This window comes from Archocentrus centrarchus, chromosome 16 (genome assembly GCF_007364275.1).
Source record: "Archocentrus centrarchus isolate MPI-CPG fArcCen1 chromosome 16, fArcCen1, whole genome shotgun sequence".
NCBI classification, from domain to species: domain Eukaryota; kingdom Metazoa; phylum Chordata; class Actinopteri; order Cichliformes; family Cichlidae; genus Archocentrus; species Archocentrus centrarchus.
Genome location: NC_044361.1, coordinates 36,704,946 through 36,730,505, shown reverse-complemented (window position 1 = coordinate 36,730,505; position 25,560 = coordinate 36,704,946). Strand labels below are relative to the sequence as shown.

Below are 25,560 nucleotides of genomic sequence, written 5' to 3'. Positions count from 1 at the left end.
TTCTTAGAAATGTTCTTTAATACAACTGTAAGGAAAAGAAGAAAGATGTAGTGGAACAGTGAAGCTTTTGTTGTATGTCGGGCAAGCTGTGCGAGGAGGAGAGCTAATGTTGGGTCTAACAAGTGAGATCTGCCCCAGTGTATTTATTTCTGCCCAAGCCTAGGAAAAGTGTGTGTGTGTGTGTGTGTGTGTGTGTGTGTGTGTGTGTGTGTGTGTGTGTGTGTGTGTGTGTGTGTGTGTGTGTGTGTGTGTTCTTAAAGTGGCACCATATGGCTTGGATCCATGTTCTGTAAACACTGCCTACATGGTCTGTTGGGCATCCTGGGGGGCAGACAGATTGACAGTCCAGCCTTCTGTACACTCCGTGAGTCCATGCGTCCATCCGTCTCTAGTCCAGTGTCCCCCCCATCTACCCACTTCCAAACTCCTTCGAACCCTGTGTCTCCTCCACTCATCCATCGCTTCCACCCTCCCTCTCCTCTGTCCCTCTGCCCAGACAGATGGGGGAGGAGGAGGGTGGCAGCTTCATCAATAATTCAAACCTTGTATTAGAGCTGAAACATTACTGCGTAGGAAATGAGAAGCAGAAAAGTAATGGACAAAATACCAAATGAGCAAGAATAAAATCCCTGGCCTATTAGTCTGTCGCTGGAGCTCGAGCTCATCAACAGACATGCACAAAACACAGAATCAGCCGATGCCTGAGGGATGCCAGATGAGGAAGGTGAAGGCTGTTCAAGTTCGTGTGTGTGTGTGTGTGTGTGTGTGTGTGTGTGTGTGTGTGTGTGTGTGTGTGTGTGTGTGTGAGTGAGAGAGAGATTTTGTGTGGCCGCCAGGGCTCCCTGCGGTCCCTTTCCTTGGCAGCAGGAATACTAACGGCCGACAGCTGAGGCCTGTGGAGCTGGTTGGGGTAAACGAGAGACAGCGAGGCAGAGAGTGTCAACAAAGGAGGTGCTGAGAGATACAATAAGAGGTGGCAGAGCACTCAGTAGGGATGAGCCTGAGTGATGATAGGATCTAGGCTGTAATGAAAATTTGTATTAAGATGTGGGTTAAGGTTGAGTTGGCAAATGTCAGAAGTGGATTCTAGTAGAATAAATTTAACTTGGAGATCTTAGTCCTTGATTTTCTTTCTTTCTTTCTCAGCAATCTTGGAATGATCCCTCAGGATGTCCGACTTTGCAGTCCAGCTAGCTGTCACACACTGTTGAAATTGGGATTTCCACACATTGATTCTTAAAGTAACCTGAGACAAAGACAGAATTTGTCATCATGTAAAAACTGTAATATGTAAAAACTTGTAAGTGCAAATAATTTATTTCATTCATGCTTGTTGTGCTTCAGTCTTACGTACTGCATTCAGGCAGAGGAGGAAGTACACCAGGAGCTAAGCAATCTCACTCTGCAAGAAGAAATCCCACTTTAAAATGTTTTTGAGTTTATGTTTACCCTTACCATAAATACATCTGCCCTTACTGAACATCTTTGTTAAATGTTTGTTTATTGCGTTTACTCCAGGATGCAGAGTTCAAAACATGTCAGAGAAAGCTTGCTGCCACATTTACGGATATTTTCTGTATATAATTTATGTTCAGATGATGGAACCCAATGCTTTGAGCTACTGCTTTTCTGCCACTGCTATCAGCCAAAAAAACCTACTTGTTCCCTCAAAATATCCAAATCTAAGTGGCAGATTATCAAAGCCACACTCCAGCATTTAACTTTGCTTCTGTAACCCTTTTTTCATAAAACTGTGTGGATGTCATTAGCAAGGTCACGACAAGATACAGACCAACACACAGGCCGAGCCTAACCTGGATATTAAAGTAAGGAAAAACTGAGTCTTTTGGAAAAATAGTTTTTGAGGTGTCAGTTAATGTGTGGTGACCACAGAGGGTTGAACTCAAAAATGCTTTTTCTGTATAAAAAGAATGGATAGAATTTTGTGGCTTTTCAGTAGGACCGTCATCAGAAAATAGAATAGACTGTTATGTGTTTTATTACTGGAGATGTATTATCCATATGTTGCAGAGGCTGACTTAGCAGGCTAAGCAGAATCAGGATTCAATGATTTCTCATCGGCCGCTGTGGCCAGAGCTGCACATCCCTGCTGCTGGTTGTCAAGTTGATCCAGATGCTCCCCTCTGCTCCGCTGTGGGTTTACTCACTTTTTAATGAGCTGCACAAACAACCACCTCATAAATGAGGCTTTGAGGAGTCCACATGTTTCATATCAAGGACACAGCTAATTGAGGCCAGCAATACTCTGTGTGTGTGTGTGTGTGTGTGTGTGGGGGGGGGGGGGGGGGGGGGGGTATTGTTTGTGGAGCTGTAGGGGCCATAATCTCTGCCTTTCAGTTTGAACATACAGACATTTTGTGCACCTAGAAGTAATTGTTCCTATAAAGCTGCTCTATAAACGTAGCTCTCCACTGCTGGTTAATTCATCAATGAAACTTAAGTAGAAGTGAAATTCTTAGCTGATCTTAAGAGAATATCACAATTAAACAGAGGATTAAAACTAATATGATAATTAAAAAGCCAGAGTTTTGCTGTGTTTTTACATATTAGCTGAGGTAAGTATTTCTCATAGTTTACACCACAACTGGCTATTTAAAAAAAATGTGTTGCCGTAGTCGCAGGTACTTGTGCTTTTTCATTTTCAGACCATTTTCTGTAAATTTGTATTTATTTCTGTTAAATACTGTAGTGTACACACAAAACAAAATAATAAGTCACACGCATCCACAGAAACAAGTGGGCGCCTCAAGATGAAGAAATACTTTCAAAAAATCTAAAATTTTACATATTTTATTTTAAAAACATCATATATACATTCCTTAGATGATACACGAGGCGAGTTATATTCAATATTAATTTATGAAATTTTTTGTTCTTCTTCTTATTATTATTATTACCAGAAGAACAAATGTAAACCTTAAAGACAGACAGCAGCAATGTGGAGCAGAGTTACACAGTCAGGTGCTGATGCATAAACTATAAAATATAAAATATGAGTATGAGTGTAGGTTATCAGCTAATGCCAGCAGACTTGGTTAGCAAGTTGCATGCATAACAATGTACAGGTACAACACACCTGTACTTATCTGCTAATTGTCAAGTCACAGACTAATAAAGGTACACAAAAAAACCATAAACTGTTTTTTTGCACCAAATTATAAAAATATAAATTGCCTCAAATTGGTTGCAGCTCAGTTTTGCTTCCATAGTAACAAAATGCAAATTTTACCTGGTGCCATTTATTCAAACTAATTTGAACACAATCAGTGCCATCCTATTTGTGTATATTTGAACTTATACATGTACAACACACACACACACACACACACACACTCAGTTTGATGCCTCTGAGCTGTAAAGTTGTAGTAGTAATATATGACTGTGTTTTCCATCTACCCTCCTGGAGTCTCGTGCTGGCAGCCAGGCCACTTTGTCCTCACACAGAATAAATTCAGTCTTGACACAGCTCTATGACGACAAAGCCCTAATTATAGAAACAAGTGAAACAGTAGATGAGCATTGCTTATAACCCACCTGCTTCACAGTCTCGAGAGAGAGTCCACAGTTGGGCTGAACCTGCTGAAAGACTTTTTCACGTTTGTGCTCAAACACTGAAGTGCTGCCATATGCTGCAAGCATCCATGGGTAGGCTGGACCACTGGTAGTGCTTAGTGCCTGGAAACCTTATCGGAGCTTTGTTTACACATGAAATGACCGTCCTGACAGATTTTTTCCACGGGAGTTTGGCTGTGTGTATTTGGAGTTCTGTCCTTGTGAGAACATGTTCCAAACAGTTTGTGGGGTTCATGCATGTCCCCGGCCCCTTGAAGATGTGGGCGGGTCTCTGTCAGTGGACTGTTGTTTGATTGCTTTGATCCAGACGGAAAAATATCAGCAACATTTGCACAGATTGCCATCATGTTGTGTAGATTTATTCTTCCCTCACGGTTTCTCCTGATGACTGTGCTGATACTCTGACTTTCCTGAAAATGTTACCATGACGTCAACAGTTATAAACTGAGTAAAATGTTAGCTTGCTCATGGCTCGTAGTTCAGCAAGGCCGCACAGTCAAGCTCAGTCAGCAATTCAACCCATTTTCATCCCAGGGCCTCCATTTTGCCCCAACTTTTCACTTGATAAAATGTTGTGTCCTCGTCACTAATTCCTGTTCAGTGTTGGTGTCCTGATACTGTGCTCCCTGCATTTAGCTGCTCCATGGACGGGCGGGGAGGTCCCAGAACACAGCCATGCCATCCATACCACTTTTTTGACTAATGTGATCCTGACAAAACCAGGATGATGCTTGCTAGGCATCAGCAAGTTAGTCCTTCTAAACATGCTGGTGTCTGCATTTACCTCTGCACCACTATGGTGCATCTGACAGCCTCACAGAGCAGACAGACTTCTTGACTCATTGCCGTGTTTTGCATTCTACTGCAGTGGCTGATGGGCCTAGACTTTAGCACAAGTTCATCATTTTTAACAGAAATGGATGATCCCAGTCCTCTCACATTTTAATAAGGGTGGTGAATCCTTATTAAACATTAGCAACATTAATAAAATGGATGGGATCTTAAATCCTAGTCATTCTTTGGTGGGTATCATCATATCCCCACATTTCATAAATTATGCAAATGATAGCCAGAACTACAGAAAGCCAGAACTACAGAAAGGTGTTGTTATGGATTTATAAAAGATAAATTCAACAAAGAATAAAGGTGAATTGAAGCCTGTTAGCTGAGAGGTGTGTTGCTAGCTAAAGCTTGCATTCTTCCATCACATATTGATGATAATATAAGCAAAGACAACCTTCACCGTTCCACCTCCTCCAGCATCTCCTCAGCTATTCCAAGGCCAAAGGGAATATTTTGTGGGGGTATGCTGCAGGGTGTCCTTCCAATGCAACAACCTCCTGATCACTAATATGCTTTAAGGTAGCGTCCTGGCTGGATTCCTGATCTTGGGGGTACCACAGCAAGATTACAAAAGAGTGACACACAATGAAGCAGCCTTGATTAATTCACACTACCCCTGTTTGTTGGAGAACCTGTGTTGCTTGTTTTTACTTAAGTACATCAGAACTTCTGTGCATAAAATAGTGTTCAACACGCAACATCTTCAAGTCCTTTTAGTGAAACTGATGACCAGGGGCACTCAACTTCATGAATGGTTTCTTACAGGCTCAGTGTGCTGGCCTGCACTGAATTGAACATTAGTTTAGTATTTTATTGTGAGTGTTGTGGCAGCTAGCTAATGTCTGCTGATTGTGTGTGTTTATTTTCTGGGGAGTATCAGCAGTACTCTGTGCAGTAACAGCTGCTGAGATAATGATGTGTGAGGAGTGAAGCAATGTGACAATGGAGCTGGAGGAATGTTGCAGGCATCCAGAGCAGACTGTTTGCCTCTCCCCGGTGTGCTGTTCCACCCAGCGCCTCGCCACAGCTCCCAGATCAGTGTGTGCGTGTGTTTGTGTGTGTGTGTCACTTGTTTGTGGATTTTTGAAGGTTGCAGATGGTCTTTTGAAGTCTGATAGATGAATTAAAGCTACTGGTGTGTGCGTGTGTTTTCAATCCAAACCTGAAACCCAACGAAATTACACTGCAAAGAGTTGGCGTGTGCCTATTGGTAACGACCACACTGGTTTCATGTACGCAGTTATCATGCAGAGCCTCATTAAAGTCCACTTTGTGTTGGGAAATGAACTGGCATGATGGCAGGTGGTACACACACACACACACACACACACACATGAAAGAATCATGGATCTAACAGCGGCACACATTTTTCTGTAAAACCCCTATTGATATCAAGCCCCTCCAATAAAGTGTGTATGTTTAAGGAATTATTAAGTGAAGAATATATAAGACTATAATATATAATATACAGGAATCTAGAAGGATTCCATTTAGCAAAGATTACAGCTAAGAAAAAACAGACAGACAGAATTTAGTAAAAACTTCCAGACATATTCAAGTTTGCTACTGAACAACTGCAAATACAAATCTGTTTTTTTTTCTTTGAGCCAGAGGGAACCATGTTTGGATTGTGCATCATTTGTCAGTTTAAACTAAAAAGCTTGACTAGAGTAATGTGCAAAAGTCTTGAGTTGCTCTTCATTTCCTGTATTTTGCTTCCTGGACTTGTAAATTTTGAAAGCAGTCTTGGTGCAGTAAGTGAAAGAAGAGTAATCGTTTCTTTGGACATGGGCTGCTTTTTCACTCATTTTTTTGGCTTTTGTGTGTGTGTGTGTGTGTGTGTGTGTGTGTGTGTGTGTGTGTGTGTGTGTGTGTGTGTGTGTGTGTGTGTGTGTGTGCGTGCGTGTGCGTGTGCGTGCAAGACACTGGCCTGTAAATCATTCGAGCATAAAACAGGCACCTAACTCAAGGCATGAACCAGTGTTGTGTCTACACATAACAGACAACTTAGTAAAGAACCAATTTTAATTTTGCATTTTTATTTTCATTTTTTTACTTGCAGCCAGTGACAAAAGCACATCATTTGTTCCCATTTCTTCGGCTGAATCGATAAGGAATGCCAAATATAACACAGTATGACAGGTTCAAAATAGTATTTTTGTATCAACACGATGATTCCCAAAGAGCTACTAACTGAAAACATGGCAAATCAGCATGATGCCCAGTATGTCCTTAAAACATTTCAAGAAACTGGACAAGTGGAGAAGAAAAGAAGTGTCAGGTCTTAAACTGTCTATAACAGATGAACAGTCATGTCCTGTGAGATGCATCTGGACCTTCAGCTGATCCCTCAGCTGTTCACTGAAACCTCATCAGAAATGGTCCCAGTGGAAGGGCAGCCGTCGAGCCATTCTTAAGGAAGCGAAATGGTGAAAAGTCTGAGATAGGCCAAAAATCAGGTGCAACAGGTTTGAATCCAAATTTGAAAGTGTTGGTTCAAATTGTTGTCACTGTGGATGGAGGGGGTTAGGAGAGGGGTACAACAATGAGTGTGTGCAGCCATCTGTCAAACATGGTGGAGGCTCTGTTTGGGGCGGTTTGAGAGGTCCAGTTCAGTGACAGTGAAGGTTAGCAGACAGATATCAACTACAGCTGTCTGTGTTGCTTCAAGTGTCCCTTGATGAACCATCCACAAAGTGGTAAATGGACTAGTTCTTATATAGCACTTTTCTACTCTGGCTGAGCACTCAAAGCACTTATACAACATGTTTACATTTACCCCATTTACACCCATTCATACAAGCACTTCCATGATTAACTAAGCTAAGTGGGGTTTTTTTATTATCTAAAATTCACACACATTCCCACTCCAATGCTTGCGTTGGAGAGCAACTTGGGGTTAAGAATCTTGCCCAAGGATACATTGGCATGCAGCCTGGAGCAGCCAGGAATCGAACCATGACCTGCTCTACCTCCTGAGCTACAGCCACCCCTACAGCTTCCAGACCACTCCTTAAATAATGCTTGAAAATGTTCAAATACTGCAAACATTTTTATATCGGGCTGTAAGCATGTTAATTTCATGGCAGAAGTTGGGCATTTTAACAGCTTCAAGTGGACACTGGATGAACTGCTGCTGTTGATACTCATGTGCACACTGCGTTAAGACTACACTGCACACAGGAAGCTCTGCTTATGTTGAGAAGCAGGATGGCAGCTTTATATGAATAGGTTCAATGTAGGTTAAACATACATTGAGTGGACCTGTGTTACGTGCGTATCTGCAGTCTGAAAGCAGGATTTAATTAGCAGCAAACACTGCATTTTGTCACTTGTGTGTGGTTTTCATCAGGGGAATTATCTCTCACAGTATTTGAAGTAGCTCCTGGCAACATGTTGTAAATCTTCTAATCTGCTGCATTTTAAAACAGTTGGAGGAGGAGCGGCAGGCGGAAGCTACAAACTGCCTTTAAAATCCAAGTGAACTTCAAAAGGTGAAACAGTGGGCTGATTACCCTCCAGGGACAGAGACTATTTTAAGCCTTCCCTCCTTGCTTGTTTATTCCGTTTAACTTCCAGTCTTCCAGCCCAGCTCTTCCACCATATATTTGATGACCCCCCAGTGTTGTGTGTGACACAGTGATGTATAATTCACCGCTGACCTTCATCCGGGTCAGCACCTGGACAGGCTGGCAGGTCAGCTGGGGCATGACTGAAGAAAAAGGTGGCTTAAGGTCTATGTGCATATGTGTATTTGAGCTCCCAGGTTGGGCCTCTGAAGCAGTGACCTCCACTGCAGTGAGATTCATGGGTTTTAAAGGGAAAGGTCAGGTCTCGGTATCAAGATGCAGCAACTGAACTGCTTCAGATTGTGGGATATCTCTGTTTTCCACAAGAAAATATTCTTCATATACACTATGGTAATGAACAAAACAGCTAAAATCACTCTTGGATTATTGCCCATGCAAGTGAGCACAATGAGATGAGACATTCTGGTTGTCGTCTCCAAAGTGTCTGTGGGTGGAAAACTGCACTAAATTTTGTTAGTGAGAAGTGAGATGGAGGAGGAACAGCTGATTAGGATCTTGCTGATTACACAAGCTTGTTGTTGGAATTGAATTAGCTTTATTTGGTTTATTCTGCCTAAATGGTCGTGCTTTAGTCATGATGTTGTCCTCAAAGCATGTTTGTGAGTCCATAGAGAGCTATTAAAGAACAATTTCTGTGAAAACAAGGTAATCGTGGCAAATTAAGGCATGGAATCCTGTCCTAATTCAAGCAAAGAGCATCAGATTCGTGACATGATCAGTTTGTTGTTTGTCCTCTCTCGATACTCGTTTACTCTTTACATCCTTCAGTTGGTCACATTAGATGGCTGCCCTCCCTGAGCTTCGTTCTGCCGGAGGTCTCTTTTTGTTGATGGGAGTTCTTCCTCCCCACCTTCACCAAGCGCTTGCACATTGTGTGATTCTTAGATTCTCTCTCTAATATTAGAGGTATTTAACTTAAAATATGAAGTACCTGTTGTTAGCCATTGTGGTGAGTGAAGGCTATATAAAGTAAAGCGAATTAAACTGAATTCAGTGATACAGCCTCATATGTCCATTATAACACGTTAGGTTAAACTGCTATACTGGGATGTTTTGTCCTGACAGGCAGCTTCTTCTGAATGTCATGGCCCCCCTCAGTAGTCCAAACACATTTACTGTATATCTGGTGGGGATACACCTTATATATTTTGTATATCAAATATCTTTAATAGGGAGAAATATGTACCAAGAGTCCAAAGAAATCTCTTTAGATATCTTTTGACTAGTCAACAGTCACAAATCCAAAGACTCTCCAATGCAATTTGTATAAGAAAAAAGAAAAGCAACAAATAAGCACATGTGACAAGCTGGAATTAGCAAATTAAAGAAAAACTATTCTAATAATTTAGTCATTATTTGAGCTTTAAACACCGGAGTCTGTGGGTTTGGCTCATGTCTGAAGCCAGCCTCGAGTGGCCATTAGAAGAACTGCAGTTTCTGGTCTGGTCATTCTGTGTTGGCTTTATTTATCTATAGGAAAAGGGAGGGGGGTTTTGTTGGTCTTAATAGGGTATTTTTTGGGACTCTGGACAGGCATGCTGGGAACTGGGAACAGTTTTGTGTTTCTTCTTTACATTTGCTTTGTTCCTACTCCTTGATACAAACAGGCCTTCCTACTACTATTGCACCTTTTCTCATGATGAGTAGATATTTTCTCAATTCACGCCCCCACATCGCCGCCCCCTACATACACACATATGCAGGATTCCTGCAGTGGATATGATAGTCTCTCAGTGTGAGCAGCCTGATGCTGTCTCTTTTGTGTTAGATCAGTGTGTGGAAATTACAGAGCTTGGCCATGATGAATGTCAGCTGAAACTCCTTTCTCCTGTGGGTGTTCCGACACAAGGAAATGTTAAATACCCCCTCCCTTCTCTCATTTACTCTCCCCTCTGCCCCTCTTCCTCCCACACACAGGGGACTAGCAGCAGGGCAGGAAGTCCTTTTTTTTACTAAGCTAAATGCTTTAATTAAGCTCTCAGACCACTTGGGATGAGACAAAGAGGTAATGCCATCAGCCTCATTAAAGCTCACTGCATCTGCACTCTGCTCTAGTATTAGCTGCCATGTAAGGACTGGGTTTGTGTCAGTGCAAAGATAAATGTTAGAAAAGGCTTGGAATAACCTGGAGAAGCTCATGCAGCTATTGATAAATCCCCACAGAAGCTTTTAAAATTTAGCACCTTTTGTGTTTTTGACAAAGACAGGTATTGCTAGCTGTAGAGTCACCAATGATTAACCATGGCCTGGTGGAAAATTTGCCCAATCTTATCTGATTCATAGGACAAGAGTTCGGTCCATTGGGTTCATCTGACTGATATTCACGTCACACGGTTTCTTACCAAAACATTAAAGGTCTTCCATCATGATTTCTATTTGAAAAGGCAATCTAAGGCTGGTCACAGTTGAATGTACAGAAGTCAGACTAAAGACGGGTCTGCCAAGAGGAGCTGTTTGTATGATGGTTTCAGTGGGTGTACAGCAGGAAGGGAATTGGAGCCTCATAAGAGTTCAAAGAGACAATGTTTCAGCCTTCAAGATCTTCATCAGGGAAACATTAAAAATCAAGGTTTAATGTTATAAATATTGTGGATATATACCAATTAGCTACAACATTAAAGCTACCCAACTTATATTGTTTGGTCCCACCCAAACAGCAAGGATGTGTTCTAGTGTCTGGCAGTAGGATGCTGGTAGCAAATCTTTTTGGTCTTGTGGGTTTTGTGGTGGGCCTACATTGAGTGGGCTTCTGGTACATCTTGATCAGTGCCTAATCCCAAACTTGACTGGAATCTTGGGAGTTTAGAGGCCAGATCCAACCTGTGGGCTCTTTGTCAAGTTCCTGAGTAGTTATTGCATTTGGATGCATCATAAATGTCCTGTTAGGATGGTGCTCCCATGTGGGGTGTGCCAATAAGGTGGATCAGTAAATCAACCAAGCAATTAAAGACATTGCTCATAACAAACAGTAATTCAGTGATATTTGTCTGCATAACCAGATAAAATGGACTCTTACTATTGGTGGTGTAAAATTCTGAATGGGTATAGGTGAAATATGCAGGCCTCAAATAGTATCAGATTTACTTCTCTGGAGCAGTATTATACTTCCTGTTTACCAAATCATGTTTTTCTCCTATTGTCACATGATGAAAATTCATTCTGGTTTTGTCCAGGTTGGTTTGTTCTGTGTGCTAACTCTAATTATTCTACAATAACTTACTTTCCCCACACAGAACATAGAAATCTTGACTTTTTATTGCATACTCTGCATGTTCTTGTCTATATAACCACATGTCAGCAGCTGCTGGGAGTGTGACTGCTGGCTCCAGTTGTCTGCTTTGTTTTCTGCTGAAGGTCATTCAGTGATAATGCCTTCTCAGATTGACTTGTTTTATTCCTTTCCCTCCAGGCCTGGCCAGGGCCAAGTCAGTCCCCAGCCATACCTACTCCAACGAGGTGGTGACCCTGTGGTACCGGCCTCCAGATGTCCTGCTGGGATCCACGGATTACTCCACCTGCCTGGACATGTGGTGGGTACTCCTAACATCTAACCTCATGTGTGTAATTTATCTGTGATTTATTCACATAGAAACCTTCAAGATATAGATCAGGCGAGCCAATTCATGAAGCAGACAAAAAACCAATTAAAACACTCTTATTCGTGGCTTATCCTAACCTGAGGCTGTGCTCCCTTCAGTGTGCTGTATATTGTTCTTTAGTTTAGTCTTCTTAGCTCCTCTTGGTCCCTTCTTGCAGTTTGGAGCAGATGCTGGAGAGACAGACATATTCATCACATTCACCCATACAACATATGCAGACAGAGCTGCTGCAGATATGGATGAAACAACTACCAAAATAAAACAAAGGATTGAACTCTTCCTGCATCAAGCCTGAGAACACTTGGTATCCCAGATAGTGATTACAAAAATTGTTGAAGGGCTGAAATATTTGGGAAATTAATGCTGAAGCAGTTTTTTTTTTCTGCTCTATCCTCAGTCTCCATTAAAAATTGTTTAAACTGCCTGTTATTTAAATGAACCACAAAATGTTAGCTTGGTCAAATGAAACTGAATTCACCACTGTTTGCATCAGTGATGGTGGTGCACAGTTCAAAGTGGTAACGCTCTGTAATTGTATTTACTTTTTAAAAGATGGGTGTTTCACTGGGCATGAGTCTGACTTATTGCCGGCAATATAGAACAAGCTCTCACAATGGTTGTACGGGGACTGTCATAGCAATGGGCCAGGCACCCCATACTCCCGAGGCACCCCACCCCACCCACCCCCACAGGATGCTCCAGGGGATAAGTCCACAAAACATGTTCAAGCTGGATGAACAAACTCCAACACACTCAAATATCTTTGAGAGGATAAAGAACTGGTCCAGCGTTCCATGACCATACCTGTCAAGTCACCCGTTTTGGCCAGGAAATTCCCATATTTTACCCCTCTGTCCCACCGTCAAACAACTGGACCTCAGTTGGGCTCAGTGTTGCCAACTTTGCTTTTTTTTTCCCATAAAGCAACTAGCGACAGCGAAATCCTCCGCTGTCACCATGTTTTGTGTACATGAAGCCCTCTTACTGTGTCACTTCGTACGCTTTGGCATCGCTCAGACCTCACTTTGTCTCCACCCTTCAACCCCCGAACCTCACTTAAACACCTGTCCACCCGCTCCCTCCACTCCCATCCCCGGTTTGAGACAGGCGACAGCGAGTTTCCATACACAAGTTGGCAACAGTGGCCCAGATAAAGGAGGAGGGTTGAATGTAGCTGGCAGTCTCATCCCACAGTGTTTTCATTAAATTTGATATTCTAACATTAAACAATACGGGACAAAATTGATCTATGTAATGTGGTTCTAGGCAAAGCATTAAAGTTAAGTTATTTCATAAAGTTTATTTGTAGTTCTAAACATATTTATGGTGTTGTTTTTCTTCACGTTTTGTCTCTCCAAAGATATTTTTCCTCTCCTGCAGCCTCGATTGCAACTACAGTACATCCAAATGAACAATTATGCAAATTAGGCGATGACATCATGTAGTGACCTCTATTTTCAGCAGCAGAAAATTTCCCGTATTTTTAAATACAAAACTTGACAGGTATGTCCATGACTAGTACAAAAACTGCATTGTCCCTTCTGAATCTGACGAATCTAACAGACAAACTGACCAGCACCACAGTACCACACCCCCTTTTTAAATATAGGAACCACCATCAGGCGACTCAGGAGGGGAAAGCAGTGCTTCACTCACACTGTTTATAGTGCGGGGGGGGGTGCTGCTGATTTCAACTGAGGCTATAGTCGGACGGTGGAAGGAATACTTCGAGGACCTTCTGAATCCCACTGACACGCCTTCTGTAGTGGAAGCAGAGTCTGGGGATGAGGGGGATGACTTGACCATCACTGGGGGTGAGGTCACTGAGGTAGTTAAACAACTCCTTGGTGGCAGAGCCCCTGGGGTGGACGAGATTCGCCCTGAGTTCCTGAAGGCTCTGGATGTTGTAGGGCTGTCTTGGTTGACACGCCTCTGCAACATCGCGTGGAGATCTGGGGCAGTGCCATTGGATTGGCAGACCGGGGTGGTGGTCCCCATCTTTAAGAAGGGAGACCGGAGGGTGTGCTCCAACTTTCGGGGGATCACACTCCTCAGCCTCCCCGGTAAGGTCTATGCCAGGGTGCTGGAAAGGAGGGTGCGTCCGTTAGTCGAACCTCGGATTCAGGAGGAACAATGCGGTTTTCGTCCTGGTCGCGGAACGCTGGACCAGCTCTTTATCCTCTCAAGGATATTCGAGTGTGCGTGGGAGTTTGCCCAACCAGTCTACATGTGCTTTGTGGACTTGGAGAAGGCATTCGACCGTGTTCCTCGGGGTGTTCTTTGGGAGGTTCTGCGGGAGTATGGGGTGTCTGGCCCATTGTTGCGGGCCATTCAGTCCTTGTACAACCACAGTGAGAGCTTGGTCCGTATAGCCGGTAATAAGTCGGATTCGTTTCCTGTGGGTGTTGGACTCCGTCAGGGCTGCCCTTTGTCACCGATTCTGTTCATAATTTTTATGGACAGAATTTCTAGGCGTAGCCAGGTGGTGGAAGGCTTCTTCCTTGGTGGCCTCAGAGTCTCATCTCTGCTTTTTGCAGATGATGCGGTTCTGTTGGCTTCATCACGGGGGGGCCTCCAGCTCGCAGTGGAACGGTTCGCAGCCGAGTGTGAAGCATATGAGAATCAGCACCTCTAAGTCTGAGGCCATGGTCCTCAGCCGGAAAAGGGTGGAGTGCCATCTCCGGCTCAGGAACGAGTTCTTGCCTCAAGTGGAGGAGTTCAAGTATCTCGGGGTCTTGTTCACGAGTGATGGGAGAAGGGAACGGGAGATCGACAGATGGATCGGGGCTGCTTCTGCAGTGATGCGGACGCTGCACCGGTCCGTCGTGGTGAAGAGGGAGCTTAGCGCAAAAGCGAAGCTCTCGATTTACCGGTCGATCTACGTTCCTACCCTCACCTATGGTCACGAGCTTTGGGTAGTGACCGAAAGAATAAGATCGCGAATACAAGCGGCAGAAATGAGTTTCCTTCGAAGGGTGGCTGGCCTCTCCCTTAGAGATAAGGTGAGGAGTGCGGCCATCCGGGAGGGGCTCGGAGTAGAGCCGCTGCTCCTCCACATCGAAAGGAGCCAGTTGAGGTGGCTCGGGCATCTGATTAGGATGCCTCCTGGCCGCCTCCTGGGTGAGGTGTTCCGGGCATGTCCCACCGGGAGGAGGCCCCGTGGTAGACCCAGGACACGCTGGAGAGATTGTGTATCTCGGCTGGCCTGGGAACGCCTTGGGGTCCCTCCGGATGGGCTGGAGGAGGTGGCTGGGGAGAGGGAAGCTTGGGCTTCTCTGCTTAGGCTTCTGCCCCCGCGACCCGGCCCCGGATAAGCGGAAGAAAATGGATGGATGGATGGAACCACCATCCCAGTCTGCCAATTTAGAGGCATTGCTCCAGATCTCCACATGATATTGCAGAGGCGTGTCAACCAAGACAGTCCTACAACATCCGGAGCTTTTAGGAACTCAGGATGAATCTCATCCACTCCAGGGGCCCTGCGACCAGTGAGTTGTTTAACTACCTCAGTGACCTTGCCCCCCATGATGGGTGAGTCATCCACCTCATCACCTGACTCTGCTTCCACTACAGACGACATGTCAGTTGGATTAAGGAAGTCCTTGAAGTATTCCTCAGCAGCCCCCCACCTGCACTATACACCGTGTAAGGAGAACACTGCTTTTCCCTCCTGAGTCACCTGACGGTTTGCCAGAGTCGCTTTGAGGCAGTCTAGATGTCTTTTTCCATGGCTTCACCAACCTCCTTCCACACCCGAGTTTTTGCTTCAGCTATGGCCCAACTGTAGGGGATCAGACCGCCAGAGCCTCCACCTTTGACCACCCTGACAAACACCGCACCCGAACCCTACACCTCCTCCTGCAAGTGGTGGGTCTACAGTAGGGCAGGCTGGACATATCATATGCCAGGGCTGGTGGCTCCTAGAAGCTGGGTGCCTACCACTCCAAAACCACAGTATCAGATATATATAAGAATAGGTGTTATTTCAGAAACTGGCCACATGTTTTAAATCTTAATGAAATTAAAAAAGCCCTAGAATGTCTATACGAGCTGGACAAAGGATTTTTATTTATTTTGAGACAGAAGTAGGAGTAGGCCACAAAATAATAAAGATAATTATAGCGAAATAACTTTTCTTCCATTAAAGTATGACACATGGTCAATAAAAGGTCAATAGAACTCGTTCTGTCCATGTTTTGACAGACAAGATGAAAGGCCAGTGACAATGAGAATAGCAACCTGCTGAACCAATCATGTCGCTGGAATAGAGTTAGAGCCACATCATGATGCCAATGATGTAGAAGGAGCAGCTATTAGCACTACATGTGCTAATGTTTGGGCTACTGCAGCTGTATGCACCAGTAAGTGCAGAGTGTGAGCAAGATAAATGACACAATGACAATGGAAAATGTTAACAAAAACTCAAGCAAACACGATACCCCAACAGGCACTGCCCCAGGCTCAAAAGATAAAGATGTTGATGAAAAGAGGAGTCAGAGAAATTTTGTAATGTGGAGATATTTTTTGGCTATTTAAAGTCCAACCAAGAAGCAGAGCAGCATACATGTCAAACGATGCTGAGAGCATGTTTCCACAAAGACAAGAAAACCACAAATCATTTTTATCATTTGAAGCAGCACCGTCCTTGTAGATTGCACAGTGATGTTTACCTACACAAATTACATATGAAAATTTCTTGACTTTGTACTGATATATACAGAATGATTTTTTTTTTAATCTATTTATTTGTCCGGTTATTTGCCAACAATTCAAAACAGTTTGAATCTTTTTAAAATAAATTATACTATAATTTTTGGCGATTTTATTTTCTAATATCTAATTTCTGTGGTGGTAGTTAGCACTGTTGTCTCACAGCAAAAAGGCCCTGGGTTCAAATCCAGTGGAGTTTGCATGTTCTCCACGTGTCTGTGTGGGTTCTCTCTGGGTACTCCGACTTCACTCCAAAGATACTCAGTGGGGTTAGGTTACCTGGTGATTGTAAATTGGCCATAGGTGTGAATGTGAGTGTGAGTGGTTGTCTGTCTCTCTGTGTTAGCCCTGCGACAGACTGGAAACCTGTCCAGGTGTACCTCGCCTCTGGTCCTGTGGCAGCTGGGATAGGCTCCAGCCCCCCCGTGCCCCTGAATTGGATAAGTGGGAGAGGATGGATGGAGTCTGTGGGGATTAATGTGCTTTTGGAGCCAGCTTCATTAGAGGTGCTGCAGTTTTTAGCACCTTACATTTTGCTTTATTTTTCAGTCACAGAGACTGCTGCTTTGAAAAAAGCAGAATGCTACAAAATGACACACTATCAGCTCTTGGACAAAAATCTAGTGATCTGAGCATCTCAAATGTGGACATTTCCTTTTGCATGTGTTCCTTCTTTCTTTTACTTTCTCTTACGCCATAGATTATAACATCTATTGTCACAGAAGCCAAACTGCTTTTCAGAGAAACCAGCAAGTATAAGTCGGCTTAGTGTGATGATGTCATTTTTTTTTTTTTTTGTCTGCCTTTATGGGTTTTTTTAAGAAAACGGTGAAATGTCACAACCTCAGTGAGGAACTTTGTGAGGAATATGACAGTATTTCTACAGAGTTCCTCCAAAGTATCCCTGTACACACAACACCAAGATGGCATTTAGAGATTTACAAACTATGGAAGCCATAATGGAAATGATCAGTTTTACGGGGAGAAAAAATGTTGTCTTACTTGGAATGTGGGATTTTGGCCCCCCCAGTGTGGCCCTGGTCTTAGCTGAGCCGTGGTGACCCCTTCTGTCTGGACAGACAGTCAGCAGGGAAATCCCAAGAACTCCATCCTGCAGCATCCCATTAAAGTAGTGGTTGGGGGTCTGCAAGGTAGAGGAATAGTGTGTCTGTTTCAAGGGCATTTGCAGGTGGGCAAATCCACAGGGTGTTCTATTCCACTGAGACTGACTCTGTGACATACACGCATACACTCACCTCTGGTCGCTTAGAAGGCAGTCATCCATGAAGAACCATCCCTTGCAGGACCAAAAGGTTGTCTAGATCTGTCTTCCTGCCAGAGGAAGCATCCATCACAGCTGACTGTAGCTTAGAGGCTGTGAGGGCTGAAGATGTGATGAAGAAAATAGGAACTGCTCTATTTTTACCTTCCTTAGTGTTTCAAAGAGCTGCGTCTCTCTCTCTCTCACACCCACACACACACACACACACACACACACACACACACGTGCCAGCACCTGTCAATCAGATTTGACACATCAGTCAAGTGAGACTATGCACATATTAATGAACAGCTTTAGTTATCTTATGGTGCGCTGCAGAGACAAGGATGTCTGTGTGTATGTTTTGTTGTCACAAATATCTTGAAAAGACTGACATCTTGCAGTAGTTGAAAGTATAGGACCTTACAGTTTATTAATGTGTTAGAATATTTTCAGTAAATGGAAACAATTGAAATCCCTGCCAGAGCTTTTCAGATTCAGAGTCTTGCTCATATAAGCTCATCATAGTTGGTACTGACGTATGTTTGAGGTGATGACCAACAGCAATGGCAGTGCAGACACACTAAAGGCATTCTGAAAAAAGTTGTTCACCACACAGCTTTGTTGCTCTGGTGGCCAGGGTTCCAATACCAAAGGTGTTAAATGATTATAGCCCCCAATGCTAGGTAGTTATCAAAGGGTTTGTGGACATAATGAAAAGGAACATACCGGCTGTGCCATAATTTGCCTAAATTGCAACCTGCTTTCACAAATTTCAGTCAGGTTGCAAAATACTTTATGATCTTAATAAAGGTTGCAGCTGTGCATAGTGACGTGCACCCAATGCACACAACAAACTAAACAGACAGCTGCACCTCCACGGCACCTGCCAGCTAACAGAATGCAACTCCAGCAAGCCGACGCTGCGTGAAGACAGTTTGAGCCGAGGTGGACAAAAATCTGAAGGAACTAAATCTGCACTGACTGCAGAGACGATTTCTGTTTGTCTTAGACAGCATGTTTGTTCAAGACAAATGTCAAAGATACGGATCTGCTAAAGGCAAGTTGAAGTTTTTCTGTGCAGCCAGTTTCATGCTAGGAGGCGTGGCTGTACGGTACAGATAAACAACATGATCAAAGTTTTTTTTTTTGACTTTTTAAGTTTAGTTTTTTTTTAATGAAACTTCTTGCTCAACTTTTTGAATTCGATCATTTTGTCTTCAACATCAGGATGTGCTGTATTTGGTTTTATTAAATTTCCATGCTGTCTAATTGAGGCATGTGAAACAGGCTGTTGTGAGCAGCCTGCACAGCAAGCTCATTGTAAAACTGTAATCTAGCCCTTGATGTCATTCCCAATTCCCAGTGTGGCCCTTAGTGACCTAGAAGGTAATAATGTATGCTTAGGCTTTGCTGATTTCTCACCAGCTGCATGCAGCCCAGATTCTAACACACAGGCTTTGGAAACACCTGACACTGTCTCTCTGAACCTGGTGTCACAGCGAACCTTAATAATGACACATTTCTGGGGTGTTTTGTTACCATTATTTGCTCTCTCCATCAACCGCTGCCACAGGATTTTAAAATCCAAGGTTCATAGATTTGCTTCTGACTTGGTGACTGTAGGCCCCCTTCAGGTTCGTGAGGTGGGCCAAGGTCTGAACTTAGATGAGTATCATACCTGATACTCAATGACTCTATGACAAAAAAGATTCTTATTTAGTTTTACTGAAACTCTTCTATAACATTTTTAGCAAAGAAATGGCTGTAGTAACAGGCATTTTAAGGACTCCAGGATAAAGGAAAAACCTGTCTCCATATGAAAATTGGCCAACCAGAGGCTGTTCTTGAAGGGTGTGGGCTTTTAACATTGACAAGTCACTCCTGAAAATGTTATTTTAACATCATTTTTAACAGAAATAGGCTTGGAAAGGTTGTGACCCCCCCCCCCCAAAAAAAAAAATAAAATAAATAAAATAAAATATTTAGTGCGCATACAGGTCCACTTTAAACAAGCTGTGAGCCTAGCTGTTGTTTTAAATGTTATACTGTCTAATGTATCTGATGTGTGTATGCCTTTTTAATCGCATGTGTGGTGACAAACTGTGTGTTGGCAAAGTAAACTCCCCCTCTGGACCAATGAAGTCCGATCTGTGTAAATGGGTTTTTCAGTGTGAAGCTTGGATGTATTTGTTTGTTCCCATCACATCATGAATCTCCTCTTAGGGGGGCTAATTTACTGTGTACTAAAACTTGAAGTTGTGCAGTCCACTCCAGTGACTAGCTGACTGACCTACATGTCCTGTCACAGCAACTTTAACACTGTCTAAGTGCAGCAGCAGCAGCAGCAGTAATAAAACCCCACACTGCAGACACATCAGAGAAAAACTCAGCATCAGAAACAGAATTGAAAAGAGGAAGCTGATGAGCGGATTAAGAAGAGTAATGGAAGACTCATACAGCTTTACACTGAGCAGTACGCTTAGAGAGTGGGATCAAGTTCCTCACAGCAGGTATTATTTAGCAAAGTACACTTGCAGTTTTTGAATACAATTTTAGATTTTAGACTTTTAGATTTGTAGCAAAACTGCTATTGTCTCTCTCTCTATCACACGCACACACACACACACACACACACACACACACTTTAACGCGTTAATTTCGATTTTACGCATTTTAATCGCACTTTGCACCGTGGAATGTTTCTCAGTGCACAAGTTCCAGGCATACAGATTATATCGACGCACAATGTGATGAGCATGATGACCTGTGTCCAAATTCAGGGGCCGCATCCTTCGAAGGACCCGGACCACCTAGACCGGGTCCTTCGCAGCCCATGAAGACCGCAAAGGCCGGAAGTGAGCGGCTGTGAAATTGGATGGTCTAGCCTTCATATCAGCGTCACCTGCCCTCACCTCTGCCTTCGCACTGTCGCCGTGACAGTGCGAAGCACAGCTGTGGAAAAGCAGCTGGTTAAACAGAGAACGAACTTTTGCTCCTTTTTGTGGTTTAATTTTAATTCTTTTATTCAAAATAAGCTGTTAAAACAAGCATAACACATTTCAACATCAAGGAATACAGCTGAGCTAATGATTAATTTCCAACTATATTAAGTGAGACATTAATGTTAAATAAAACTATCCAGTTATGATGCTTAACTTTAATTTCAGGAGTTTATCACAGTTGCACTTCCACCCTTCGTTGGTCTGTGTAGTAGACTGGTGGGAAAATAAACAAAATTTTGACGTTTAAGCTTATGTATATTGATTCATTCATCAACTAAACGTAAATTAATATTTGTCATGTTAAATATTGAAATGTGATTAAAATGTGTTTAATTTGGATTAATTAATTACAAAGCTTCTAATTTAGTAATTTTTTTTAATCGAGTCCCACCCCTAATATATATATATATATATATATATATATATATATATATATATATATATATATATATATATATATAAAAAAGCATTCATCATTACCATATTTGCACCTTGACAGCATTTCCACAATAAAACAAATAGATAATGTAATTGAATCACAATTTTCCTTGACAGCCTACTGTATTTACTGTTACTATGAACAACAGAGACATCATTTGTAGCTCGAGTAGCTCGAGGGTGGTAACTTTAACAGAACTTTAAAGCTAATAACCTGTCAGCGCTTTCTTGACAACATCATCCAATTCCAGACAAAATGATCTGAATGAATCAAAGTGAGAGAAAGATATAACTATACAGATGATTATTTTCTTTAGCTGACCTTTGGCCGTATCACATAGCCACCTCAGGCAACAGAATAGTTCTCTACGCTTCAGCAGGAATACTTGATGCTGAGGTTACAGCTGTGTCATGGAGATGAAGCATTTTCATTCTGGAAAATGGAAGGAGTGGAGAGGTTTTTGAGGAATGAATTTTAGGTAATCTCTCTCTCTCTCTCCTCCCAGTGTTTCTGCTCAGAGAAGGAGGGTGCAGTGAGCCACGAAGGGAATCTGTCAGAAAAATAGCTCTTTGACAAATGAGCACTGACAACACACACACACACACACACACACACACACACACACACACACACACACACACACACACACACACACACACACACACACACACAGCTTGGCCATTCTCCCTCCCTACTGAACTGGACTTGATATTGAGATTTTCAACCTGCGTTTACAGTCTAACAGCCCTGAGGAAGAAAAGAAATCAATGGCGCCTCAGAATGACTTTCACTTTGAGTCTTGCTGAGGTGATTAAACAGTTAATATTGAGCAGACTGTGATTAGATGTGAACAAAGGACAGAGCGGTCAAACTTCTCCTGTTTTCCAATGTTGCTTTTATTTTAAGCACCACATCTGTGAAAGGTTTTAGGACACACTGAAAAGAGCTGCTGGAATTCTAATTAGTGTTATTCTCTCCTCCAGGGGAGTGGGCTGCATCTTCATTGAGATGATCCAAGGAGTGGCTGCCTTTCCTGGGATGAAGGACATCCAGGACCAGCTTGAGAGGATATTCCTGGTGAGTCACTGGTGTCTACATTTCCTGTAGCTACTTTTGAAACTTTCACCCTGATAAGGAGCAATTTTGGAGCAGCTCTCTTCAGGTCATGCCACAGCATCTCAGTGGATTAGGGTCTCCTGGATTACAGCCCAGAAATTCTTCTATAAAAAGTTTTGATAGAATTTTGTCTGTATTGCTCACCTAATAATTGTAAGCCAATCAGGCCCTGAGGTAGCAGAGCAGCTCCAAACCATGATGCCTCCTCCACCATGCGTGATAACTGGTTTGGAGATTTGGTGTGTAATATCTTTTTTACCTGCATACATTGTGTTGTGCAGTTTTACCAAAAGAGTTAATTTTTTTACCCACTCTTAGGAAGAGTACCTTGAACACCATGATCTTTAGAAATCCTTTTGTAGCCTTTTCCACATGGATTTCACGATCCAGTAAAAATGGTTTGAATCAAGGTATAGCTCCCACTAACTAATCTTTCTTAAGAATTAACCTTGTTAGAAACCCTATGCTTTTGTTACGGAGGAACAACTGTATAACCTGCGCCTGGAATCCCGTCTCCTGCACAGGAACACCTGACTCTAAGCAGCCTTTGGAAAACTTGTTAGCCCAGAAGATGATTTAGCTGCTTGCATTCTGAGTTTGTTCAGTTTGTTCAATAAAGACGTGGAAAGTGTAAATGTTTGATTTTATTAGTATTGTGAGATTTCGTTTTCTATCACTTTAACATCTGTACTGAGCTTATGAGGTTTCAAAGAACACTGAGGGGTTGTCTCAGCTGCTTATTACAAATATTTCTTAAAAATTTCCATTACTAGATGGAAATATAGATGGATGTGTTTCCAGTGGCACTCAAGATACCAAGCATCCTTCCATTCATTTTAGGTATGACATTAGGTGTAAGTTAAGCATTATTTATTTCCTAAATTGGACATGGAAATGCCATCTCTAAGTTGCCTAGCCACGATGTAAGTGACCTTCCTCCTAACTATGTAGGGGTGTTGCAGTTTAGCATGTATTTGCATGAAGTGTGTGTTGAACACTGCAGTTCTGTCTTCATACCCTTCTCATTCACAGCAGTGGACAACAGTTCCAAGCCATGCATCTGGGTTTCACAACCCACTATTTAATCCGATAAATAATTCATGTTGCATGGTTTCAGTCTCATCTGCAATTGCAATCTCTTCTTCCAAAAAGTTTGTGTATTTGGAATATCTATGGACCAAAGAAAACTGAGGCATTCTTTGTGCTGGCATTATATAAAGGAAAGTTGTGATGCAAGGCGTGTTTGTCAGTTTAAGTTGATTTGAGATTTAAAGACCTCAGCTGTCTAAGTGACGAATGGGATTCTTAGAACCTGCGTTTTATATATATATATATATACATATATGTATATGTAACATTAGCATATCTTTAGGAATAATCTTATCAATAATTTCAACTACAAATATAAATGTTTTTTTTTTCCATAAATGAGGCCCCTTGTCTCTAAGGGTGAGATGCCAAATTTGAGAAATTCGTTAACAGGATGAAGAATAATCACCTTTGATGTAGAAGCTTCTGACTTCCAAGGACTAACAAAGACTAGAAATGCGTGGTCCTTAACTTTAGTTTATTAATAAAGTCCTGCTGTGCTGTGGAGCTTCTTTCCTGCATGGCTGCTGATAGTCCTGTCAGTGGGAGTGCTGACACTGGGCAGCAGTGCAGGAAACACTGCCAGCTTCTGATAAACATCAGTTCCCATAGCTGTGGGCCCCACAGGACCATGCAGAAACAGTGCGCTTGTGTCCTTTCTTGTCATCACCTTGTCCCCGTTACAGTTATAATTAAGTCTGCAGTAATTTCAGGCAAGCTATGTAAATCTATGTATGCAAACATTGTATGCCTACAACACACACACACACGTGGATTCATTAGGTAAATAAAAAGAACCATGGCTGCAAATTTACAGTAAGTCACGTTTTCCAAGTGCTAATGGAAGCATCTTTTTACCATGTGGCAGTCTCCAGTATCATACATAAAACACTCTAAACTAATGGTACAGTGCTGCAATGGGTAGTTTAGTTGCCTCACCACGAGAAAGTCCAGGGTTCAATCCTGCCGGACACCGGGGAACTGCTTTGTGGAGTTTGCATCTTCTCTGTGGGTACTCCTGCAGTCCAAAGACGTGAGACGTTCATTTGTGATAGATGTGAGTGGAATGCAGCACCAAATATCAGCTGTGAAACTGAACTGTATAAGCAACGAAGAAAATAGAAATGCTCTGCATAGTAATTATAGTAGTTGTGAAATCTAAGAATGCAGCTGAGCCTTTAAGGGATTTAAACATTCATCGTAGTAATCCACCATTTTAGGCTGGCTCCTCGGCTCCTTGGCTCATGCTTTTGGTGCCACATTGTGAGTCCACCATCTGCAGTTTCATCAGAAATGGAGACTCATCAGACCAAGCTACAATGTCTTTTGGTTATCGTATGTATGTGCCCTCTGCAGCCTCAGATTTCTGTTATTGGCAAACAGTAAGTGAGCAACAAGACAAAAGCGAAAACATGTTTCCACTTGCAGAATTACCACACACTGGGTGAACATTAGGTGAAGCTCCTGGCCTGTACTTGCAAGACATAAATCACTTCCAGCACATGACGTGCTAACTGGATAACTGCACCAATAAAAGTACCATCCTTTGCTTTTTAAGCACTAAGTTCTGGTATAAAGTTTTAAGTCTTACTGGTATAAACCGGCTCTGTATGTGTGCAGGCAGGGCTTGATGTCTAATAATATGTATTTTCTACACACACTAGCCCATAATACTACTCAAGTCTCATTTAAATTCCACAGTGTGGCCTAGAACCAGTGCTGGCCAGGTGTGTCCATCTGTGGCTAGAGTCCATTTTAAACTGGACAGCCTCCAGCTGGATAGCGCACAGTTACATCTACCAGCCGGTGCTGGTGCTGGTGCTGATGTGGTGCCAGTCTTAGTGCCTGTTGAGAATGAGCCCATGTTTCACTGGTTTAAGAACAGATTAGTATGTTATATTTTGAGCAGTAGTTGAGGTGATTTCCATGGGAGGAAAATCATGGCAGACAAACTGTGTGGACTGTATTTGCAAATCTCTCATGGTAGGCTCTCCCATAGCCACTGATTTCAGTGGTTCCAACTTTGGGTTTTGTGGTGCCTTTTGGTTTTTTTTGTTTTTTTGGGGGGGGGTTTGCAGGTGGGGTTCCAAATGTGTGACAGTAGTTCTAGATTGGGCAGCCGCACTTTGTTAGCACAAAGCAGGTGAATCGGTCATTATCAAGATGTGCGTAGGAATGTTTCCGTCACATTCAGTCACATGACTGAGACCAAACCAGGGTTTGCAGAATAAATGCAAGCCTGCAAAATATGTATGATTGTCAACATGGACCTTAAATCTGTGCTGGAAACTTTGTGGAGGTTCTATATGATTCT

The 25,560-nt window shown here is 42.7% G+C and overlaps 1 protein-coding gene across 3 annotated transcripts in view; it reads left to right on the top strand.

Moving 5' to 3' along the window:
* cdk14 (cyclin dependent kinase 14) overlaps window positions 1–25,560 on the top strand; it is a 245,186-nt gene that overhangs the window by 126,294 nt on the left and 93,332 nt on the right. For all 3 annotated transcript variants that reach the window (XM_030749694.1, XM_030749695.1, XM_030749696.1), the window contains 2 exons: window positions 11,437–11,557; window positions 22,025–22,118. In XM_030749694.1, coding sequence (XP_030605554.1) covers window positions 11,437–11,557; window positions 22,025–22,118 — 215 coding nt within the window. The remainder of the gene's footprint in view (window positions 1–11,436; window positions 11,558–22,024; window positions 22,119–25,560) is intronic.